The following is a 24,944-nucleotide window of genomic DNA, read 5'->3' on the forward strand; positions in this document are numbered from 1 at the left end:
ATAGTATAGTACAATTTTATCCTATAGGTTCCATTCCTATCTATGGGAGTGTTGATCCTATCAATCCCATACAAACTTTAATCTTATTCATTTTAAACGTGATTGAAAGGAAAATATAAATAAAATAAAACAAAACATTTGGATCCTTAAATTTAATTTATAAACTGTAATAAAAGTCACTTAGACCTATACAAAATAAAGTCACACTGACTTATTTCAAATAGAAATTATTACATAGAGAAAATGTATGTTTTAGGGAACTACCACTTTATTACTACGCACAAATCTATCATTGACAAGAACTCATTTCTACCAATAACATAGCAATAAAGATGATTTAAAATTACACGTTATATTTCACTGTTAGGCAACCATATTGGAAAATAATATTCCATTTCACACCACACTGAACATCTGTCATTTATATAAAAAAAAACTAACACTTTCTCTATGGTAAGCTGTCACTTTTGACGTTTAATCTTCATCCATCGCTTCATCTCGTTCCTTCTTCTTCTTCTTTTTCTTCTTCTTGGCACTGGCTTCAGCTTCTACAGATTGTTGCAACTCGTCTATAGCTTCCTTCATGACTTCAATATTCTTTTTGGGAATGTCTCCGGTCTCGTAGAACTTCAAACGGTCCTCAACTTGCTGGCGTAGTTTCTCTCCGAATACTGACGATTGGGTTTCTGTAAGAATAAGAACAATAATAAATACTGATCCTTCTAATATTTTAAATGCGATAGTTCGTAAGGATGGATGGGTGTATGTTGCTTTTTCGAAAAAAATATTGGAGGGATTTAAATGAAATATGGTACACTGATAGTTTTTAACCTGGATTATAGGACACTTAAAACGCCGGGAAATCTTTCAACGCGGACGGAGTCGAGGGCATAAGCTAGTATTCTATAAAATGATTTTGCGGACATTTAGCGAACAAGTAAAAATAGAGCATACGTAAAATAAAACCCTACACGGACAATTTAGCGAACAAAAATTAGTGTAAAATAAATGTAGCAGTCTCTTAGTACTCGATACATTATAATGTAATGTTCGTGTGTGGATATTACTGCGTTACTCTGGCAACACTTTTATTACCGACAGTGCATGTACAACACTAGCGATAGATCAAAGCGTGCGAATATTAAGATCATAAAATATGAATACAATGGCAACGGCCACTTTGCAATAGACTCACCCATGTATTCATTTTATGAGATTCGAACCCACGATCCCTAAGCATTTGTAATGAAACGGTAAATTGTGATCGTCGCGTCGCCATCACCCGAAGTCTTCACCTATTTCTCTTGTATTTATTTTTGCAGACACTGAATAGCGGCCTTAAGTAGTCTTTGTAACTTTGACGAGTATCAAAGCAACAGAAATTGAGCAGCACTTCTAATTGAATGATGTTTATGTCTCAGTAATAAAGTAGTTGAAGTTTTCTTACCTGAGAAGCAGTCGATCCTGGATGCGATGGAGCACTTGTTGGCCAAGTACCGGCTGATGCGGCCCTTGTTCTTCAAGCCAGCGCGGCCGATGAACGACGAGTGGTACAGTAAACCGTACTTGGGCGTATTTGAACGGGTCTTGAGAGCACGGAACAGCGCTTTCTCGGCACCTGTGACAAAAATAAACATAATTTTAGTTTCTTTTTCATAACTTACAAGTTTAAAAGTTAAACTAACGGTGCTTGTGTGCTGCAATCACCGTTAGTTTTATATTTTTAACTATAGTCCAACAACTCATTTGAGAGTCTTGTATACAATGTTTGCGGCTGTCGAAAGTATACAAAACTTAGAATGTAGAACAACATGGGTGACCCAGGTTAATGCAGTTGTCAGTAACCTGTTAAAGCTACTTTATTATGGAAATTAAAAACTTTTTTTTCTAGATAAATCCATGCGTAATAGTTGTCAGACTATAACAATTAACTAATTTTTAACATGAATGTAGCAGTCTCTTAGCATGATAGGAGCCTCCCCGCGGCGCACCCTGGAAGCAGCTAGGTTCGGTAACGCAGAACCTAGGCTGACTAATCCTTTCACCACAATGGTACAAACTCGCTCAAGTACTAGGTAAAACACCCAGCCTCTACCTCCAGATACCAACAACTCGCCTCAGAGTCAAAACGGCCCTTCTGAGGGCCAAAACAGGTTTTTACACCCTCAAAACTGTGTTTCACGGCACCGACATGGTACACTAAACCCACTTCAACCCGCTGTAACTGTCGTGTCTATAAACATTGAAGGTTTCTCTATAGAAAAATCGAAACTACTTACAACGCTCTGCAAGAACATGCAATACGACATTCTTTGCGTTCAGGAAACTCACAGGGGTCCAGAACAAAGCAGACCTATGATACAAGGGATGTCACTTATAGCTGAAATCCCTCACACAAAACACGGCAGTGCAATATTTGCAAACCCATCTCTCACAATACAATCAGTGTCATGCAGCGCAGTAAACGAAATTGAAATAATCACAGTCGATATCGGGAATTGCACCATAACTTCAATATACAAACCACCAAATATACCCTTTCAATTTACCAATACAGCAAATTTCAACAACCAACCCATAAAAATTATCATCGGAGACTTTAACAGCCACAGCTCAGCTTGGGGCTACGCCGAAACGAACTCGGACGGTGTTGCTGTTGAATCATGGGCAGAAACTATGGACTTCACACTGATACACGACCCTAAGCTCCCAACATCCTTTAACAGTAGGAGATGGCAACGAGGATACAACCCTGATCTCATATTTGTTAGCGATAATATCAGTCATCTCTGTGAAAAAACCGTCTCTGGCCCCATCCCACACACCCAACATCGGCCGATAGCCTGCCGAATCCAAGCCGCTGTTAAACCTACTACTGTACCCTTCCGTCGTCGTTTTAACTTTCACAAAGCCAACTGGGAGCTCTTCTCAGACAACATAGACACAAAACTAAGTGACTTGCCCCCTGTACCCAATAATTACGATGAATTTGTAGACATTATATGGAAAACCTCCCGTAAGTGTATCCCTCGAGGCTGTCGTACTCTTTACATACCCGGCTTAAATGGCGATTCTGCAAAAATGCTTTCCCATTACCAATCTCTCTATGAGAGGGACCCCTTCTCGGAGGAGACGCTCGCGACAGGGGAGGAGTTAATGCGCTTAGTAAGCGAGAGCCGCAAGCAGAGCTGGATGAAGCTCGTTGATAGCGTCGATATGACACATAACAGCAAAAAAGCCTGGACCACTATCAGGAAACTCACGGGAGACCCACCACAGCCCACAAACCCTGGAAAGGTGTCGGCAAATCAAATTGCCCATCAATTATTGCTAAATGGAAAACCGCCGCGACGATCGACCAGAACCAAAACACCTTTAACAATAGGTCCGGAAAATGACAACCATAACAATATTAGCAAGCCACTTACACTAGATGAATTAGCTACTGGAATACACGCCCTAAAATATGGTAAAGCTGCTGGCATAGATGACATAACAACGGAACAAATCAAGCGACTAGGCCCCGTGGCGACGTCATGGCTTTTGGAAATGTTTAACTCGTGTCTCAAAGACCTAAAGATCCCAAAAATGTGGAGACGAACCAAAGTCATCGCACTCCTTAAGCCCGGTAAGTGCCCATCGGACCCGAAAAGCTATCGTCCCATTTCGTTGCTATGTCACACGTACAAGCTCTTTGAAAGACTGCTACTTAATCGTCTCACACCCGTCCTAGAACCAAGACTGATACCCGAGCAAGCCGGTTTCCGCCCAGGCAAATCATGCACAAGCCAGACTCTCAATCTAGTACAGCACATCGAGGATGGTTTCGAAAATAGAAGCATAACTGGTGTCGTCTTTGTCGACTTGACCGCCGCATACGACACTGTCAACGTAAGAAAGCTTCTGGGGAAAGTTCATGCTATGACCGGTGATCTAGGTTTTGTCAACATACTGCGGGAAGTTCTGAGTAATCGGCGTTTTCAAGTACACATAAATAATGACAAAAGCAGGTGGCGATTTCAAAAAAATGGGCTTCCACAAGGTAGTGTACTGGCGCCTGCACTCTTCAACATCTATACAAACGACCAACCTAGCACACCAGGCACCAAACGCTTTCTCTACGCAGACGACCTTGCACTAGCTGCCCAGACGTCGAGCTTTGCAGAGTCTGAATCACTGCTTACAGTAGCTCTGGATAGACTTGGCGACTACTACGATGCAAACGCTCTAAAGCCAAATCCATCCAAGACACAAGCATGCGTCTTCCATCTGCGTAACCGTGAGGCAAAAAGGACTCTAAACGTATCGTGGCGGGGTGTAAACATAGAACACTGCAATCATCCGCGCTACCTGGGCATCTACCTGGACCGTGCTTTGACTTTTAAGGCTCACTGCTTTAACACAAAGCAGAAAGTCGGAGCTCGAAACAACCTGCTGCGACGTCTCACATCTTCGTCCTGGGGGGCAGCGCCACATGTACTCCGAACCACAGGCCTCGCTCTCTCTTTCTCGGCTGGCGAATATGCGTGCCCAGTGTGGCACCGTTCCGCCCATGCTAAGGAAGTCGACATAGCACTTAATGAGACATGTCGCATCATAACGGGCTGCCTTAAACCTACCCCGCTCCACTTACTTTATCCCCTAGCAGGTATAGCTCCGCCCGAAGTACGTCGGGAAGTAGCTTGTGCAGTGGAGAAACATAAACAAGAGACAGATACTCGCCACCCACTGCACAACTACGAAATGTGTCGCGCACGACTTAAAAGCCGAAAGTGCTTCTTAAGAACTGGGTCTACAAACGCCAACCCACAAGTGGTTAGAGAGAGCATGTGGGCTAACAAACGACCAGTACCCGCAGATTTTCCTAAACCTGCAGAGACCCTGCCACCGGGACATCAACTGCCCTGGCCAACCTGGAGATCCTTAAATCGCCTGAGATCCCAGGTTGGCCGGTGCAGAGAAAATATGGCAAAGTGGGGCTTCATTGATCCATCCCTATCGGGCTGTGACTGTGGGGCTCCATTGCAGACAATGGCCCACCTGCTTTCCTGCCCCAAGTGCCCTCACACCTGCACGAGAAAAGAGTTATCGGATGCAAGCCGTGATGCCGTGGCCGTAGCCAATTTTTGGGCAAAACATATATAGTTATTTTATTATATATATATACATATATCCGTATTTATCTATTACTAATTAGAAACTGGAGGTAATTAAGTACGACAAAAAAAAAAAAAAAACCATTGACACGAAGAAGAAGAAGTACTCGATACATTATAATGTAATGTTCGTGTGTGGATATTACTGCGTTACTCTGGCAACACTTTTATTACCACCAGTGCATGTACAACACTAGCGATAGATCAAAGCGTGCGACACTTTTTTGGCGAAAGAAAAATAATGTTTGACACTCGGTGCCAAAATCACTGTGTGATTTTTGAATACTTGAAAAACTGCTTATCTCAGAAAATAACCAGTCATCAAATAATTTATAAAATCAAGCCTTTTTTCTATAGGAGTCGGCGAACACCAAAGAACGCCACTTGCTACTTTCCCAGCTTCCCTTGCTTCATTCACGAAAACAAAAAAAAATTAATGAACTGAACAAAAATAATGTAAAACTTACCCAATATCTGTAGTGTGGAGGCGGGGTATTTAGCCAGACTGGTGAGAGAGCCTGCTTTGGAGATGAGTCGGGCTCCGACCTGGTCCCCAACTAGCGTCGTCAGGTTAGGAGCCACCGACTGCATCTTTGTGTGCAGGTATTCTGATATCTGCTTCCTGTAAAACATAATAATATTATTATATAACATCAAGCTAGTTATAGTCGAAGGTATAAGCAGGGGTGTATCAAATACATGTCTCCTGGTAACAATGTTATTGTGACCGAACCGGCCGTAAATACCGACCACATTCACAATCTGCTGGGTATTGTAAGAAAATATTCTAATATTATTATATGTATAGATACATCAGAAAAGACCTATAACACTATCCAACTCGGAATTAACCGAAACCTCTGTCGAAAACTCCGAAAACGTGGGACAGACAGACTAGACTGTCAGAGTCATCTCAGGCAGCCTAGTCAAGATAAATCCCATCCTAAAAATGCTTAGCGTCCTTAATAATTGGGTAATATAAAATTTACAACATACCTATAATTACTGAGAGCCACTACTCTCCCAGCAAACATTTGAATGTTGATCAAGTCCACAGGCGATATATCCATGCCCATGGACATTTTGGACGCGTCGATGATAGCCTGGGCCTTCTCCGAGTCCCCCAGGATCTCGGTGAGAGGCTCCACGGACTCCTCGTTGAGGGTCTTGCGGTCTTTGATGTACTCCGCACATCTGGTGTACAAGTTGTTCTCGGGGACAATGTTGATCAGCTCCGGGAAGTGGTAGGAGTACCATTCCCTGTGGAAAGAGAATTCATTGTAATAACTGCATCTTGCCCAGGACTATATCCACATAAAAAGATTTCCTAAAAAGTATCCTATGAGTTAATTCAGGTTTCAAACTATCTGTGTAAAAAAATCTCATCAGTTATATATTATATCATTTAATTATCCTCGAAATAATCATAAAAAGTGCTTGAAAAGAAGAAAAAGATACAAGACTAGGTAACATTTTCAACAAAAAAAGACTAAAACAACTAAGAAAAGGTCACAAGCTAATATAAAACAAACAATACCTGATCCGCATAGAGAATGTGTTAACATCTTTGTCCAGCTGGTCCAGCAGTGCAATGGACTGAATGATCATGTTGTCAACTCGGTGCACATTGAACTTGACTCGGGCTCGCGAGTACGAGTGCCCGAGACCCAGCTGCGCCACGCTGCATGCCTTGAGAGTGAGGCCTTTGATGAGGGCGTGGAAGTGGTGACGGATACCTAAGGAAAGACAAACATGAAAGATGTTATGATGCTATCATTTTCAAGGCACCTTATTTAACGAATGATGGGTTATGTTTTGATTTTCCTGTTATAATTTTATTCCTAATACTATAGTACTAGTGATTTGTCTATCTTCAGATTAAGACTGCGATTTATGAATAACTGCAATTCTTTGATTTTCCTCTAATCATATAAATTTAACAAATATTTTTTTATTATATTTTTTGAAGCTTGAGGATGGTTTTAAAGGGGAGAAAAAAGTAAATAAAGAATCGACATTTAAGTGGTACAGTTCGCCAGGGTCAGCTAGTATGTCATAAAAGATACTGTATAAACATTGGTCTAACAGTCATAACAATTTTTTTTTTAAAGATATAATTTTCAAATCATATTAATTATGCATTCAACAGATTCTCTACATCCAAAGATCATCACATAAATAATCTTTTGCAAAGATGAGAAGCTATAATTACCTCGCAGAATCTCGGGAACGGCACCAGTGTGTGTGCATGGTATCTCGAGAGCTTCACTGATGGCAGCTCCCAGTTTAGGATCCAGTACTCCGAGGGAGCATTTGCCACGCTTCTTGCGCTTGGGCAGGGCTCCCTCCAAGAACAGGTTCAAATCTTCTGGCAATATACCTGATGGGAAAACAGTGCAATGTTTATAAGTGATAACATTTAACCTAAAATTTCTTGAAAGAGATAGAGGACAGCATTTTTAAGTGATACACACTAGTTTTCTCATCTCCAAAGCTTTCATGTACCATGTGTAAATTAAAAGTGATTTGAATGAAATAATTCTAAAACATATGACTTAATATTTTACCGAGATAATTACATGATAGTAGTTTGTTGATGTTGAACACAGAAACAACAAGTAATATATAAAACTGCTTTTCTTATCAAGAGAACCCATTGTTATCACATGAATTTTAACACACGCGGTCACTAACCTTCAGATATAGAATTAATATTTTCCAAAGCAACCACGGCCGATTTGAATGGTTGGAAAGCAATGAGCGTCACCACAGAGTTGAACCTCTGCAGATCAGTCACAGACTCCTCTACCTGAGGCAGGAAAGCTGCAAGCTCTTCAAATTCGGCCACACGAAACAACGCGAAGCCCGCGCTGTGTTCGTACAACACGTACAACTTACTCTGAAATAAACACAATATTATACACAACTCTCATAACTCGATTAATCTTAAGCGACCGGCAATTCTACACACCATTTTTGTTTATTTTATTCCCTTTTATATTTTCATTTTCCGGGGAGAAACAAACACGTGAGTTTTGTTTGCTACCCCGCGATTGAAATTATTTTTAGGTTAGAGCGTCCCTTCTTACGCAATGATTTTTTCGAAGTTTTTCTTTTTCTTTTTTTACTCTGTCTTGTCGTAGCATAAAAAATTATAAATTTATTAAAATACTTAACTTTGTACTTAAATTATGAGATTTTTATGTTATAAAATTTAGGTTTTTGTTTGAATCATAAAATATATTATTTAAGGACTGCTTATAATTCGTGTAATGGACTGTTACTACTACCTCGTTCAGAAATGAAAATTCATAGTTAAAATATTTTCAATTAAAATGAACATTTAAATATTTATTAATGTTTTGCAAAGTCAAATTATACTATTAATAACATCTTTAAACAGCATTTCTCTATAATATTTAACTATATCTAATTCACGGATCTTAATGTCTATGTTTCTAATTAAAGTGCTTAATATTGATAAACGAAAACCAGGCCCTAGTGATGTACAATCTATTTCTTTACAAATCAATTACCTAATTATTAATAATTAATGATATAACTATAATATCAGATAATATATGTAATCACCCACACACATGTGTCAGGAGTTTTCACCGAATAATCAACGAATTAAATCCAGCTTTCTATTACAAGCTAGGTACAGGCAGATATTGAGACGTCAACGAAAAACCGGCTACCACTAACTATAGAATCATAATCGTTATAGTTAGTACCTACTTTCTTTTTATTCTTTTTTATACCTCAATAACACATTGCAAATTCCGTAGAAATAATTTTACTGCAAAAAAAAAATTCGAAACCTTTTCATACCAACCCAACAAAATGGATTAAAATAATACCTAATTGAAAGCAGGATTTAAACCATTACGTAAATACTAAGAACAACTACCGAAAAAAAATGCATGAATTTAACCATATTTTGTAATATATTAAATAATTTTATATGAATCAGCGGTTGTTCGCGTTTCAGTCAGAAACAAGATAGGTACATGATACATCACTACGCGGCGTCAACGGAAATATTGACATTTCAATTTTTGAATTTACGTTTGCGTTTGTTGTTGCTTCACATCCAGTTGGACGTAAAAGTAATAAAATGTGATTTAATACGAGCGATAAGTGGCAAATACCGTATGTGAATAAACTATACAAAGTTTCAAAGTGAATTTGTGTTAAAATAAGCAGTAACTATGGCGACAATTATGACGCAGAGGGATATTGTTGTGACTTTCAAAAAGGAGACTATTTTGACTGTGGGGATACTGAGCAAGCTGCATCCGATGTCTGCAGAGCTGAACAGAGAGATATTTAAAGACAACGCGCTCGATAAACCAACACAAAATCTTTTTAATCATCTTGCACAATATTTAGTGTCTATAATCGATAATCAGGCGGGCAGTGGCTTGCCCTGGCCTTTGTATGACACGAAGACTGAGAGAGCGTTCAGAAACGGTCTATCGAGCTTCATAGATGAGTATAGCAGTAAAGGTTTACTGTCCCCAGTCATGTCTTCGTATTTGGTGAATCCCGGCTGCTACAAAGTCACTCAGCTTATGTTCCAAATGTCACAACTAGCGTTACAGAAGGTACTGTTGTCTAAAATGTACAGAGAAAGTCAGAAAAAGCTTTACAATGATATGACAGAAAGCTATAAATCACAGAAAGAAGATTTTATTGAAGATATAAAAAAAGAAACTGTTACTATGTCAAGTAAGTTTTCTAATTACTTGTCTAAGAGAGAAAAGTTAGAAAAAATTGCAGAGATTATGCGTAAAAGAATAACGGAGATGGAAACAAAGATGTCTAATTTAGAAGCTCAGAAGTACATTAACGAGTTAGTCGATGGTTTTATCAAGAAAAATAAATTAGACGATGCAACGAAAACAGAAATATTGAACATTAAGAATGTGAACAAACCGTCCAAATATTTTGAAGCCTGGCTTTTAGATATGGACGAAAAAATTACACAAATGGAAAGTAAATGGGAAGAGAAAGTCTCACCATTCTTAAATTTAGCAGTAGACACTCAAAATTCTACTGAAATGTTGATAGCACGGCAAACGGGTGAAGCAGATAAAAGTACGTACATGTTAGAGTACAACCCTAAGACAGATGACATATGTACAAAGGACCTACAAACTCAAGTGAACAGTGAACAGAAATATATACTAAAAAATATAATAAAACATAATCAGTTGAATTTCCCAAACCTTGTGCGAGGTTTCCTTATAGCGGTGTCATTTATACAAAAGAATGCAGAACATGGAGACGAGATATATAAGTTTAATGAGTACTTGGACGGTGGGAGAAGGAATTTCTCCGAGATGGTGTCCGCTATGAGAATATTGGTGGACAGAGTGATGAATGCGGAAGCTAAGCTACAGGTGATATACTGTTATAATTTCCAGATTTGTATTGAATATCTTTTCCTGTTTAATTTTTAAATTTTGATATTTATGACTTAATTGGGGAGGTCTTGAAAATAAAGATATTTCGATATAATGTTGTGTACTCTGTACATTTAGTTGTTTCAGTAACTTAGTAGGTCTTAAAAATAAAGTTATTTTATTGTGTAAATGTGCATTTAGTTTCAATAGTTCTAACTCAACAGTGCACCCATAGGTTGTAAATTTTAACTATATAAAGCTTATTTAATTCTTTAATATAAGCACATTATATACTTAGGAAGTATAAAGAAACAGACCATGATAGACCAATACCTCAAAAGGAAAAATTGTTTTTATTAAGATATTATTATATGAAGAAGATATTATTGAAGATGTTACTTTGTAACAAATATTCCTCTATCTGACGCCACCTGAATCATCTGCAATAGATGGACACAGGCCAATGAATGAATTATATAATTATTTTCATAGTTTTACTGTCACAGAATTACCTTATTACTACTATTAAGACTAACAACATTCTTTTTCATATTCCAGCCCAGACAAGTAACATACAACCAGTCAATATCACTGAAGGACTTTGCCGAAATACCACCATTACCTGACCTATCAGATATCAAAATGGGCAAGGACCCACACACGCAAATAGTGTTCGACACTTTCACACCACTAAACATATCCAAACATCAATTCAACTTGAGAAGAAAAACTACCACAATGTTTGCTAAACCTCAGTCACGATCGTTGCTCATTGCTCCATTCTACCAAGGACCGAGAGATGACTTCCTAAAAAGCCTTATATCATGTCGAATCAGTTCCTATGACCGTCCAAACACTACACACAACTTTAACATGTCCGTAATGTCACAAACTAACTTCCGAAACAATGAAACGATAGCTGAATGCTCGTCAGGTTTCACAAAGCAACAGATTATGAGGTTGTTGTCTACTAAAAAGTCGAGTAGCTCTAAAAAGTTTAAATATAAAACTGAAAGGCCAAATAACACGAATATTAAGAAAGGTGGGCTGTTTAATGAATCGATACAAGTCCAACAACAAACTTCTACAGATAGCAACGGTTTATATAGAAGTTATTCTTCACCAAATCTCTTTGAGAACAGAGAGAGGAAGTCCAGGATACCTCGGAAGTTATCTGTTATGCAGGAAGACTGTCCGTTATTAGAAGTATCTGGTATTTCAGCGTTAGATAAAGATAATAGTTTCGCAACACCTGAAGGTGTTGTACGTCTAACAAATACGAGAAAGCTATTTGACGCAACTAGTTTACCAGTTATATCAATCACACCGGAACCAGAAAAGGTAAACGTCTCAAATGAAATCGGTTGCAATTCAACTAAAGTCAATTTCGCCGATTTTAGTATACCAAAATTAAATGAAACACCCATAGAAAAGGAAGATTCAAAGACTGAAACACCTAAGAACAATTCACAATTGATTAGAAAGACTAGTTCGTTAGAGAAAATTATAAATAGGTTTAAGAAAGTCAGGGCTAACGTCTTGCCGGAGAAAGATGATGATGAATTTAAGACTATCGTTGAAGAGAAAGAGAATATGAATATGGTTAATGTTGATATTTACGCTGCAAATAGGATCTTATTGCCTGACTTATTAAGTCCAAGTTGCAGTGTGTTGTCGAAGAAGTCTGGGGACTTTATGGACCAGTGTCTTGATATAGATGAGGTGGTGTCCAGGAAGCCCCGGGAGAGCCTCGGTACTGCACTGGGTGTGGACCATACTTTCCTAGATCAGTTTGATTTAATAGACTAGTGTTGTAAGAAAAAATATTGGTTTGCAGTTATTTTGTTGGGTTTGAAAGTGTACTATGTTGCTGTACCTTTTTCTCTTCACAGTCTGCTAATTTACTTATACTATAAGGATCTTTTCTGAGTGTCTTAGCTGATTGTTTAGTAGTCTATCTTTCTTGTGTCAACTGTCAGGCAATAAATGTTAATAATACTACTCATAAATTACAGTTTTGTATACAATTGGCCGCCATAACGCAGTTAAGGTCTCCACGCCGCTACTATTGCGTCGGGAGGTCTTGAGTTCGATTCCCACAAGAAATAATTATTTGAGCGATCCACAAATAGTTGTTTCGAGTCTGTTTGTACTTTGTGTCCGTTGTTTGTATGTAGTTCCCGCGACAAGAACAATTCTTAGTGCGGGAGTTGTCTTATTGAAATACAAAAAAAAGTCTAATGTAAAAAAAATACTCACTTTCGAATTTCCTTTCATCTGCTCTCTCATGTGCACCAGCATAGTATATGTTCAAAAATGTATGTTGTTCTGTTTTGAGATTCAAATCGTATAAAATGAGTTGATGAAAACTCAACCCATGTTGTAGATTGTATGCATTCATTTTCTAGACTGGGATGAAACACTAGTTCCTAGACCTAAATACTATTTCTAGATAGATCTAATTAAATCTTATACAGCTTCAGTAGTTCATCCTTAATAGTGTAACATGCAGGCCTAAGTACTCTCGTACGGGGGAAGATCCTTGCTCAGCAGTGGGAGATGGACGGGTTAAAAAAAAGGAAAAAAGATTATATTTTTTAAAGAGTGGCCAGTAATTAAAGTCAATGTCTTACCAAATTGAATAAAAGGTAAGATTTTAAATATTCGAAATATTCTTGTTAGTAAATAAAGCTATTTAGATTAACTAGAAAATGAATGCAAACGGTTTATAAGAGTCTGTTCTGAAGCCATATATTTATTTGTTAAATTATATTCATGTACCCATACATTTAACTAAAGCTTTACAATAACATAAATATGATATTTTAAATAGTATTTTAGTTCTGTAGTTATTCTAGATTATGTAACTAACTTGTTTTGTCATTAAATACTTTACATAAGATTTAAATTGTGTTATTATTCTATTTTGCGGCCTAAAACGTTAATAGTCTAATTTAGGAGTCTCTTTGAATAACTAGATTGGATCCGGAATACATATATTTATAAAATCACATCTTTTTTCAATGGTAGGCAGACACCAAAGAAGGCCACTTGGTACGATCCTAACAAACTTCCCTTGCCACGTTCACATCCTACCCTATTTTAAAAAAATGGCCGATATGATATCTGGGTGATGAATGGGTAGGTTTGTTTTATTGTTTGTATATTAATTATATATTGTTTATATAATCAAATGAGGAAATGATATAATACTTTTATAAAAAATGTTTATTTTGTTTCTTTACAAAATACAGTTACTAAACTTAAATTCTTAGCGATTTTCACCTCGATTTCAATTGTCAAATGTGACCTTTCGATGTAGTCAATAGCACCTTTTTACATCCTATAAATTAATAAATAAGTACAGGATAAGCAATCAATTTAAATTTTGGGATCATTTTCTTCCAACTTGACCATTCGTTCGGAAATCTCCCAGAGTTTCTTTGCCCTATTCATGTCACTGGCAGACCGTGACACCGAGCTTTCTCTGCAATCTGAAAAATACTTACCAGATACCTTTTCTAATTTTTCATCGACAGCCAACATTACAGTGGTTTGACAACCTTGTTGTGGGGTCTTGAAAAAGCATTTATTTATTAAAGCAAGACCCCAGCTCAACGGTGCGGGGACAGACCTCCAAATGCCGGTATCGATTAAGCCTGGATGTAGGCAGTTTACCGTAACGCCTGTGCCTTCTAATCTGCGCGCCAATTCCCGCGCAAAAAGTATGTTGGCTTCTTTCGACGCGTAGTATAAATATCCAGGTAATGTGTCAACAGGGTTTGGATTTTCCAGATTAACGGATGCTAGACGGTACAAAGATGAAGCAACGATTACGACTCTTGATGGAGCGCTCTTTTTGAGCAGGTCTATTAACAGATGGGTGAGTAAGAAAGGTCCGTAGTGGTTTGTTTCCATGGTCATTTCGATGTCGTCGACTGAGCGTTGTTTCTTGAACGTCTCTGCGTAGCCGGCGTTGTGAATCAAGACGTCCAGTTTGTCTTCCGTCTTGTTGATGTCGGCTGCGAACTCTCGGATCGAGGAGAATGAGCTCAGGTCCAGCTTTCTGACTGACACTTTAGTGTTCTTTGTTGAGTCTATGATTTGATCTGGAAATTGAAAAAAACTTATTTTAGTCCCAATATCTTTGAGTGCAAGTAGATCGGTGTTTGTTTAATAGTCTTTCAGCAGATGCATTTTTAATGGCGTCGTATTATATGATCTCTATGTACCTAGACAAGTAGACCCTCATTCGTGGTTAAAAAATACAACAAAATTCATAGAAAATGACACTTTATCATCTTCACTTCTATGACTAAAGAGGTTAATAAAACTACCTTTGATCTTCTCAGCAGCCTCAACATTCCTGCACGCCATGATAACATTAGCTCCTCTTTTAGCGAGATCCTTAGCCGTTTCCTTGCCGATGCCGCTGGTGCAGCCAGTCACGATGACCGTCTTGCCGTCCATTCTGGTCGGTTTGCGGAACCTCCCGCAGGTGTACTTCGCGAAGAGACGGATGGAGAAGAGCACGCCGAAGATACCGAGAAAAGCGAGGACTGTGAGGATGATGAGCACAGGGAACACCCAGTAGAGGTAGCTCGCCTTCCACGCTTCGGCTACAATCATGTCTGTGGAGAACAAAATGAGATTTTATAGAAATAATTTAAGTTAGCGTTGTTATTATTTTTAAAATTTAAAGTAGGTTTGGTAAAATACTTTTCTTTGTTAAAAACCTTCGTGCGGTTTGAACAACTTTGACACTAGCTTGACCACTAACCATACGATAAAAAGAAGAACTAACCATGGAACTAACTTTTAAGAGAATAGAAACGAATCGTTTATTTATTCTTGTATAGATATCGGATATTGTGGTTATTTTCTCGTTTTACGTCGTTTAAATTAGTTTTGGTTTTTTATTTATAAATAAATGACGATTCTCAACAAAACATAATGTTATACCTATTGTTTCATTTTTTTGTGAAAATTTTAATTTTATTGTTAGATATACTTGAATAAATGAATATAAAAAATAAAAATCTGGTACCCACGATGCTGTGTTAAAGTAAGCTAGATCAAGCAAATGAATGTTTATACGTAGCTACGCAGTTATAAGATTGTATTATTACAATTCATAATAGACTTAGTAAGGTCATCATAATACCTACTTAGTACTAGTGAAATCGAACAAAACAAGGTTTGTGAGATGATTATTCACTAAATCAATGCGATAAGGTCATTTGATTCAACTGGTTATTGTAAATGAATTATTTTAAGCAATAAAAATATTTAGTAGGTAGGTACCTACGTAATATAACGTAATTTATTATTTAAATTAATACTTGTAGAATACTTATTTAGTTATTATTCATGGTAGCCATTAAGATACAAGTAGGTAGTGTAGCTTTTACTATAATTTGTGGCAGTACAAAATAATTAGGCAGTTAGGTACCTAATAGAATTGTATATGTAAGTGCATTGAAACTAGTGGATAGACCCTCTCTCATTACGACAGGAGACCCTAAATATCCTCATTAAAAACCTTACGTGTATAACTAATCAAACTAATTGGTCTTGATGAATAACAACGAAGGTTACCTCCTATTACCTAACTAACGACCTCTGGCGTCCTATGTTGGCACTACAATTTAGGTGACACGGACAATCGTGTCCTAATTTGTTTTACAATGAAATCAAATTAATTTTGTAACGCTATTGTTTTGATAATGCTAATTACTCTAATTAAATGCGTACGTTTAGGAATACGGTCAGCTGATTTTGTGTGTGTCTAGCTTTTTGTAAAAAAAAGTGAAACTCGTTAATCTATACTAATATTATAATCTATACTAATATTATAAAGCTGAAGAGTTTGTTTGTTTGTTTGTTTGTTTGTTTGTTTGTTTGAACGCGCTAATCTCAGGAACTACTGGTCCGATTTGAAAAAATCTTTCAGTGTTAGATAGCCCATTTATCGAGGAAGGCTTTAGGCTATATATCATCACGCTACGACCAATAGGAGCAGAGTACCAGAAAAAAAATGTTACAAAAACGGGGAAAATCATGACCCATTTCTCTCTTATGTAACGCAAGCGAAGTTGCGCGGGTCAGCTAGTTTTAAATAAAATTGCATGAAATGTGATACTTATTTGAGAATGAGACCAATACAAAAGGTACCTACTACCTATTGATAGTACCTAAAGTTTGAAGTTTATTATTCTAATACGGGTATTTGCAAATAAACCAATTAACTAAAATATCCAGTTTTTATACCTAAGTTGTACGTACATACACATACAGGATATCGCCTCTTTTCAAGTATTACTTTATAATATTACAAGCAAGCAAACAAACAAACTCTACAATTTTATAATATTAGTATAGATTCATTCTAAAACGCATTGTAAATTTAGAAGTGTTTCTAAAATGAGCACGCGCTCTTTTCGAAATATACTTTCGTTTTTTTTTATAAGCGGAGGTCTATGTTATTACACTAGACGTAGAGAGATTTGTACGCACCATACAAGCCATAGATACAATATAATCTATACTAATCTATACTAATATTATAAAGCTGAAGAGTTTGTTTGTTTGAACGCGCTAATCTCAGGATCTACTAGTCCGATTTGAAAAATTCTTTCAGTGTTAGATAGTCCATTTATAGAGGAAGGCTATAGGCTATATAACATCACACACTAGAGCCATTAGGAGTACCAACGAAAAATGTTACAAAAACCGGGGAAAATTTCACCCATTCTCTGTTATGTGAATCAAGCGAAGTTGAGCGGGTCAGCTAGTTCTATGATATAAGCAGTTCCCGATGTATGGTCCAATGTTATCTAACAAAAGATCTTTGTAACAAATAATTTTCTTATTTCATACATACAAACAAACACCTAACTTGCAAATTGATTGCCAATCATCTTTTATAGTTTAACACCTTAGTATAAATATTTGGCATATCCGAGAGTTCTTGAAAGTACTTATGTAAAGTGCCCCAACCCGCATTTGGCCAGTGTGGTGGACTCAAGGCCTAACCCCTCCCTCATTAATGGGTTAAATTGATTTATTTATCTTCTAAGTTGTCGCACTATAGTTAGTGACTTCCGACTTGCAAATAATGCTTAAGAATTACACATCTAGCTAATTTAAGCTCACAAACTAGGTAGGTATAACACTAATAAAATCTGCTACAGACTGATAAAAAAGGTTAATAGGAAACAAAAAGAAGCTCAAAGGTTATCTACATGAAGCAGGTAAATTGCAGCCCAGCGAAGTATTACAAAGTTTTACCTGAATAACCTTTATAAAACTTTTACTTTTATTGTTTAGTTTTGTTATTGTCGCCGGCAATTCACTTATCTTTTTAATTTTGGGCTAAAAATATCTAAAAAAACTGCTTTTTATTTCGGACCTCGTACCTACGAACAATAGGTAAGTGCCTCCAAGTTTTTTTTGTATCACCTAATTGGCAAAGACTTTTAGCGTAATCTAACCATTGCCGGGACAATGTTTCTATGGGATCCATAGGATCTAAATTCCAACATTCCAATTTCCCACAGGAATCGATTCAACATGATAAAATACCTAGTACTATTTCCGGACGAAGACGGACCGGTCACCTAGTTCTTTTTTGTGAAAAAACTATTATTTTTATATGTTGCAAGTTCTTTCTTTAAACACGTTTAATTCAATTCGAATAGCCCGTGAAAGCGTGACGGAGGAAAGACAAACTTTCGTATTTAATATTACAATATTTTAACACAGTCATTAAAAGTATGAACACGGAATATTTATAGCAGAGTACCTATCATTAAGACAACATATAATTCAAATCATTGCGGTTTTACTTATAAATAACATCACTAAATCATTAAATGAATCACTGGGAAAACCCCATAGGTCACTCACAATAAATAACTTCTTTGGAAACAGGATACACTTCAAATTAGTATACTTAGGAGTTCAAAACACAGACATTTAATTCATATAGCACTTGTTATGAACTAATAATAGTACTACAAAATATTAATTGCAAAAATGTATGTCTACGTCCACTCTGCTTCGAAATATTATGCTTACTGATATAATGAACTTGAAATTAAAGTTGAATAAAAACGATGGATACGTTTGATGCATAATAATGTGCTATTATAAACAGGTTTCATGGTTTATTGTGCAGTTTTGAGATTAAACTACAAACTTATTATGCTACAATGTTTTTCGTTCATAAAATTTGTTGGAGGATAAAATAAAATTGCTGAATTGCACTGATAACTTTGCGCTAACTTGCAATTTGTTTTGTTTCTCTAGGATATAAGTGCTAATCATCGCATATTTTTTTATCTATATTATATTTTCTTAAAGAAATGCGAAGTCAAGTGTGGTGGACTTATGTGACCTCATGTCTAATTACTTATTTCGGGAACCTTGTTTCTAGGCATAGCTAGGCCTAGAAACAAGATATCCAAAATCCAAATGAAAAAAAATCACAGTCTGACTTGATATGTAATCGTTCCCCGTTAGAGTTGCCGGATCCAGGCTGATCATTTCCCGGACATTTCTGGGACTAATAGTTAGTTTGCAGTTTTGCAGACGTAGAATCGTAACTTTGTAAAAAACTAGTTTTTTTTCATTCTGGGACAGCAAAGTAAAATTACGGGACACGGGACAGCACGCAAAAATCCGGGACAATCCCGGAAATCCCGGCCATCTGGCAACCCTGCTCACAGTACCTCATATTTCGTGCATGTACTGTGGAGGAACAGTCCAAATAATATGCAAGTAGGTACAATACAAACGTGCTGTTCTGTCTTTAATCATGTTACGCCATGTCATTTGATATGCTAAATGCGTAATTGTTGCGTTATATTTTATATGAAAGAAATACTAATCACTGATTACCAGTGGTAGACAAAATAAGTAACTAGTGGATTATAGACTGGAGTAAAATAATTTACCTATATTTTATGGAAGCACGGACATATACTCTACTGGTCAGCTGTTACCTATTTGAAACTAAATTGTACCATATTGGTAAGGTGGGTACCTAATTCTTTCTAACTATTATTTAACTGCACGTTTGGCGCAGTGGTTTAAGCGGTCACCTCGCCGCAACAACCGTAGCGCCGCGTGTGGTGGGTTCGAATCCCACCCGGGACAAATCTTTGTGTGATGAGCACGAGTATTTGTTCTGAGCCTGGATGTTAATGTATCTATATAAGTATGTATTTAGAAGTATATAAGTATGTTTATCAGTTATTTGGTTACCATAGTACAAGCTCTGCTTAGTTTGGAATCAAATGACCGTGTGTGAGTTGTCCAATAATATTTATTTATTTATTTATTTATTTATTGGTATTTATAAAACATTTTCTAATACGAGTTCACGAAAAATTATTAAATTAAGGTACCTATATATTGGCAAGAGGCTCATCTAAAATGCTCAGGCTATCTATCATTTTACGTAAATGATGTTGAAATTGTAATCATTACAGACTGAAAAATGTCATTAGACACTCATTTGACTCCAAGAAAAATACAAAAGTATGTCGTCACTACACCATATTTATGTACTAAAAAGAGGTTTTGTCGTTTCATAAAGAGTAGCTGATTTGACTGGTAGACAAGTATCGAATTGGTATCGGGAATTAAGATCGTTCCCTATAATTTTAAATATAAAAAAGTAAGTTTGAGATGTAAGGCCTCATTATAAGCTAAAAAGACGCTACATTATAATTTTTGATCGTCAAATCATGCAGGAATGTCTTTCCGGCCTACCAAACTGGTTGGTTACCTAACAATACTCAACATCAATATCAAATTATTACAAGTTGCTTACGTAAGTCGCAAATGTGTTCAAAATACAAAGTTCATAGAGTTATTGATTTGATTTTTAAAAGTCTATGGTTACCGGTTGGGCCTTTTTTGACATTCGAATTTTAAGGTTATTGCTCCTACTCGCGTTGGGCCTATTCTTAATATTAATTTCTTTATTTTTTGCGGTTGAAATGTTACTTTCGTTGATTAATGGATAAAGATATTATCTTTGGAAAACTTTTTAGCACTGATTGTATTGAAATATTATTAAAAAATCATATTAGGTCATTTATTTACTAATAAAAATTGTTACATTATTACGAACAAATCCTAATTAAAATACTATTTCGTGACGCCATATTGCAATTCTTAGATGCAAAAAAAGGACATTTTTGACATTCAGAAAAGATTAATTGTTTTGACTAAGTAATTAAATATCTAAGTATGTACGTACCTACATTTAATTGTATTATTTTACATAGTTATTAGGTCAGAAACTCACAATATCACTCACCTGGCTAAGGTCAATGACATTATGTTCTAATTGCGCTGACGTGTTTTCTACGAATGAAAACAATACTCTCTTACACAATGTAGACTGCAAAGACATATTTATTTCTCTTAATGCTTACTTTTAAATACATATAGGTACAGATCATAGGTTGTTTTGCAAAAAGGTCAGGTGCGTAGTACTCGTAACCGGCGGTCCTGTATGACAACATGTATGGATGTGAATGAAGCATGAGAAGTTTGTAAGAATCGTACCAAGTGGTGTTCTTTGGCCTTTGTCTACCTCTATGGAAACAAGGCATGATTATATGTGTATATTTTAAAAGTAAACTAAAGTATAAATAACTTATTTCAACGTTTAGTCAACGTTTCGTTCGTCTTAACGCAAAAGAGTTAAATTTGTCAACTTTCACCTTTCGCTTGCGTTAAACTGTTGCTAAGTTCTATCGATGAAAGGCTATAGAGATATTTGACGGTTCTTGGTGTCTATTCATTGTTTTGCTGTGAAGTCACCATAGAATTTCGATTCCCACACGGAATAATCATTTATGCGATTCACATATACTTATTTCGGGTCTGGTTGCACTTTGTGTCCGTTGTTTGTATGTTTGTAAAAGTCCCCGCGACACATGAGCAATTCTTAGTACGGGAGTTGTCTTTTGAAAGAAAAAAAACAAAATAAAAACACTTATCTCGAAAGACCGAAGTTGTAGTAACTAATGAAAGAAATTAAAGAACCATCCCGTCATTCCTAGATTTTCTGTTAAGTGTTTAATAACTAGAAAGTTGCGGTTGAGATGAAACGCAATCGTCGCAGAGAGACCTACGTCCAACACAAAACGTGACTTCTCACATATGTACTTGATTTTCTCTTTTCAGTACTAGTAAATATTAATATGTAAGTATACATGATAGAAACTTTTCCCAGCTCTGAAAGAAAAGATGACTTTTCAAAGTTATGTACGTGCACAGAAATAATTTGAGTGCTTCAAACTGTTATCCACAGTCAGAAACAATCAAATTCGCGCTAGATGATATTAGGTATTCTTTTCTTATTTGTATTGGAAAATTTGTTATAGTAGCCTGGAGTTCGGTAACATACCCGATATATGTACGGTAATAGCCTCGCCCCCTGTTACCTGAAACTCATATTGTATACCGGGAGTGAATGCTGATAAATGCAAAAATTCAACATTAACGATTTTAAACTCTCGCGACTTGTACACATCTATACTAATATTATAAAGCTGAAGAGTTTGTTTGTTTGATTGTTTGTTTGTTTGTTTGAACACGCTAATCTCAGGAACTACTGATTCGATTTGAAAAATTATTTCAGTGTTAGTTAGCCTATTTATTGAGGAAGGCTATAGGCTATATATCATCACGCTACTACCAATAGGAGCGGAGTAGCAACGAGAAATGTTAAAAAAACGGGGAAAATTACGACGCATTCTCTCTTATGTGACGCAAGCGAAGATGCGCGGGTCAGCTAGTAATATTATAATGTAACGGATCTTAAGCGTGATTAAATTAAAGGATAGGATACCTTATTTGTTTACCCGACGTTTCGATCGAATTGCATCGACCGTGGTTACGGGCTGATAAAGATAAAATATATCTTTAGCAAGTTCAACATATACAACGAATTCAAACACCGTAACCGACGTTTTAAGATAAAAGATTAATTTAATAATTATAATTAGTCAAAATTACATTTTTTTGTTTCGGGAAAGTGTGTTCTGAACCAGTGGGTTTGTTCGCCTTTCACATTTTACTAAAATGAATTAATTTTGACTCGTTTTTGGTTCACCATACGCATTGGAAAGCAATGTTCATGGGACCTGTTTAATGGTGGTTTACGCAATATTTTATGTATTCTTTATGTAATAATAATTGAATCGTATCGGCATTCTCTTACCGCGAAACAACTGGTTGTGTTTTAAGCCTAGTAATTATAATGACATTTTGAAGTATGTGTGTTCGAAATTTTGTCATTTAGTTTTATAGTAAAGAACTATACCAATCTTGTATAGGAAGAAAGCTCTTTAAGATAGACAATAAAGCAGACCATCCCGACTTTGCCGGTTTAAAAGTTATTTAAAAAAAACCTTCGAAATTTTTATAAATAGACCTGCCTCTTAAATCACTCTATCAATTACAGAAACCGCATCAAAATCTGTAGCCAAGTTTTAAAGATTAGATAAGTACACATTATAGGGACAGACAGCGGAAAACCACTTTGTCTCATATTATGCAGTGATATGTTAGAAATTGATAAGTTCCAAAGCCAGTATAGTGGACTCTAGGCTTTCTTACTCACTCTCAATATAGGAAGAGACCCTTGCCCAGCAGTGGGACAGCGGGATTTTTATAAATGAAGAAAAGTTAAATTCATGAATTAAGTCAACAATCGTAACCCACTAAAAAGCTTACGGTGGACTATAGGCCCTCTCTCTCTCTCTCTCTCATTGAGTTAAATTAATTTTAATGGAATTTAGCAATAATCGCAACCAATTAGTAAGCTTAAATCCTTTCTTAGTAAAGAAAATGTCTTCAAAGTAATTATTTATAATGATAATGTCGATTATAATTACTTAATGATGTTGGTCATTAAGCCCACACTCAAACGTCAGAGAAAGTAACTGTCACTTTGACAAGTTTGACATTTATGCTTTTTAATTTTTATTTTTTCATATTTTTTTACTTTATCGGGCCTGTTGACCGGTTATACACATAAATGTAGATAGAAGTATATGAAATACACCCACGTTTGGCCATTAAAAATGTTAGTTCTTTAGAGCACGTTGGCAAACTCTAGGCTAAACTATATGTCAGTTATTCCCGTATTTAAGTTTTAACATAAAAAAGTTAAAAGCTCCTTTTCAGCGCAACTCCACACTCAAAAGTAAGTTCGAGTCCCAAACATTTGTGTAATTAAATAGTAGCAATAAAGTTATAGTAACATAGTTTAAACAGTATACAAAAAATTGATATTTTTTAATAATTTAATAAGACATTTAAACAGACCCTAAAGGCTTTCAAACAACTAAATAATAATCAGATTGATTTAAAATTAACGTCGTTTAGTTAGTACCTAAGTAAGCTTGTTATATCAACCTTTCTTTGATAAACAAAAAACGTAAAAATAAAAACAAAAGAGGTTCACGCACTCTTCAAAGAGAACTTTAAATAAAAAAAATCTTATAACAAAAAAAAAATACTACAACATGAAATCAAGAATCGAATTCCCGACCCACAACAAAAACCAAAATCAATAACAAAATCTTACCTTATAATTTATTCCCGGGAATCGAATAGCACTATAGTCCGCGGTACGTGTGCATGTACCGGCGACTGTCACTTAACTGACGAGCTGAGCATTTCATCGTAGTGAATGCCTAAGTGTGGGCTTGGGTAAGGTACGTGTTTTACTGTGAGCGACTAGCGGGATTAGTAAACGCTCGCATATTTTGGGACTATGTTTATTTGCTTTCACACTTTCATATGATTTTTTTATTTTTCGCTTTATTTTACAGCGATACCTAAATTGGTATATTTGAAATTCAAAAACTGTGTGGTATGAAGAAGTACCTGCTAACTACGCTACTTAAGGAATCTTCATAATATATGTATGTCATACCAAATGTCAACTCTCTACGTTTCGTAGTTCGCTTGTCGTTGTCCACCAGTCACTTACTTAGTAACGGAAAGAAAAAAAAAATGATAACCTAAGCTATCCTCGTTCGCGGCTGGAGAACGTATACGAAATTCATAAATTAGTATATGCAGCTTAAGGTGGCCTGCTTGATACAACTATTTATTTATAAAAATGCAAAATTATTTAATCAGGACAAATTGTGCTTACTACTGAGTCATGTAGACTGATTTGTCGAAGTAACGAGCTATAGGCGGAGCGGAATAAAAAAATCGCTTTCAATGCCACCTCGGCTTACACCGAGAATGCGAATATAACAAGAGAAATAAACAAACTAACAGTGCGAGTTTGTTTTATATGTTTATTTTGTACGAAAGCCTCTCGTAGGCTTGTAGT

General features: G+C 36.2%; 3 protein-coding genes across 4 annotated transcripts; 1 reads left to right on the forward strand and 2 right to left on the reverse strand.

Annotated features, from left to right (window-relative positions):
• Positions 1 to 137: 137 nt before the first annotated feature.
• Positions 138 to 8,284, reverse strand: Nop56 (Nop56 ribonucleoprotein). Its single transcript, XM_076130764.1, has 8 exons — positions 8,128 to 8,284; positions 7,851 to 8,055; positions 7,369 to 7,536; positions 6,694 to 6,892; positions 6,153 to 6,416; positions 5,624 to 5,778; positions 1,448 to 1,618; positions 138 to 686 (listed from the first exon to the last, which is right to left on the reverse strand). The coding sequence occupies exons 1-8, from the start codon at positions 8,128 to 8,130 to the stop codon at positions 475 to 477; spliced, it is 1,377 nt and encodes a 458-aa protein (XP_075986879.1). The 5' UTR covers positions 8,131 to 8,284; the 3' UTR covers positions 138 to 474.
• A 933-nt stretch (positions 8,285 to 9,217) lies between these two features.
• On the forward strand, positions 9,218 to 13,484 carry LOC142983656 (uncharacterized). The gene is made up of 2 exons (XM_076130639.1): positions 9,218 to 10,564; positions 11,126 to 13,484. Exons 1-2 carry the CDS (start codon positions 9,371 to 9,373, stop codon positions 12,374 to 12,376), a joined length of 2,445 nt encoding a protein of 814 aa, XP_075986754.1. The 5' UTR covers positions 9,218 to 9,370; the 3' UTR covers positions 12,377 to 13,484.
• Positions 13,485 to 13,777: 293 nt separating this feature from the next.
• LOC142983662 (retinol dehydrogenase 14) lies at positions 13,778 to 24,277 on the reverse strand. 2 transcript variants are annotated; one of them, XM_076130646.1, is made up of 3 exons: positions 24,183 to 24,277; positions 14,905 to 15,198; positions 13,778 to 14,676 (listed from the first exon to the last, which is right to left on the reverse strand). In XM_076130646.1, exons 2-3 carry the CDS (start codon positions 15,194 to 15,196, stop codon positions 13,949 to 13,951), a joined length of 1,020 nt encoding a protein of 339 aa, XP_075986761.1. In that variant the 5' UTR covers positions 15,197 to 15,198; positions 24,183 to 24,277; the 3' UTR covers positions 13,778 to 13,948. The 2 variants fall into 2 exon arrangements, with proteins under 2 accessions (XP_075986761.1, XP_075986760.1); XM_076130645.1 differs by lacking the exon at positions 24,183 to 24,277 and adding an exon at positions 18,476 to 18,641.
• Between the last annotated feature and the right edge of the window lie 667 nt (positions 24,278 to 24,944).

Source organism: Anticarsia gemmatalis, chromosome 24, assembly GCF_050436995.1.
Source record: "Anticarsia gemmatalis isolate Benzon Research Colony breed Stoneville strain chromosome 24, ilAntGemm2 primary, whole genome shotgun sequence".
NCBI lineage: Eukaryota > Metazoa > Arthropoda > Insecta > Lepidoptera > Erebidae > Anticarsia > Anticarsia gemmatalis.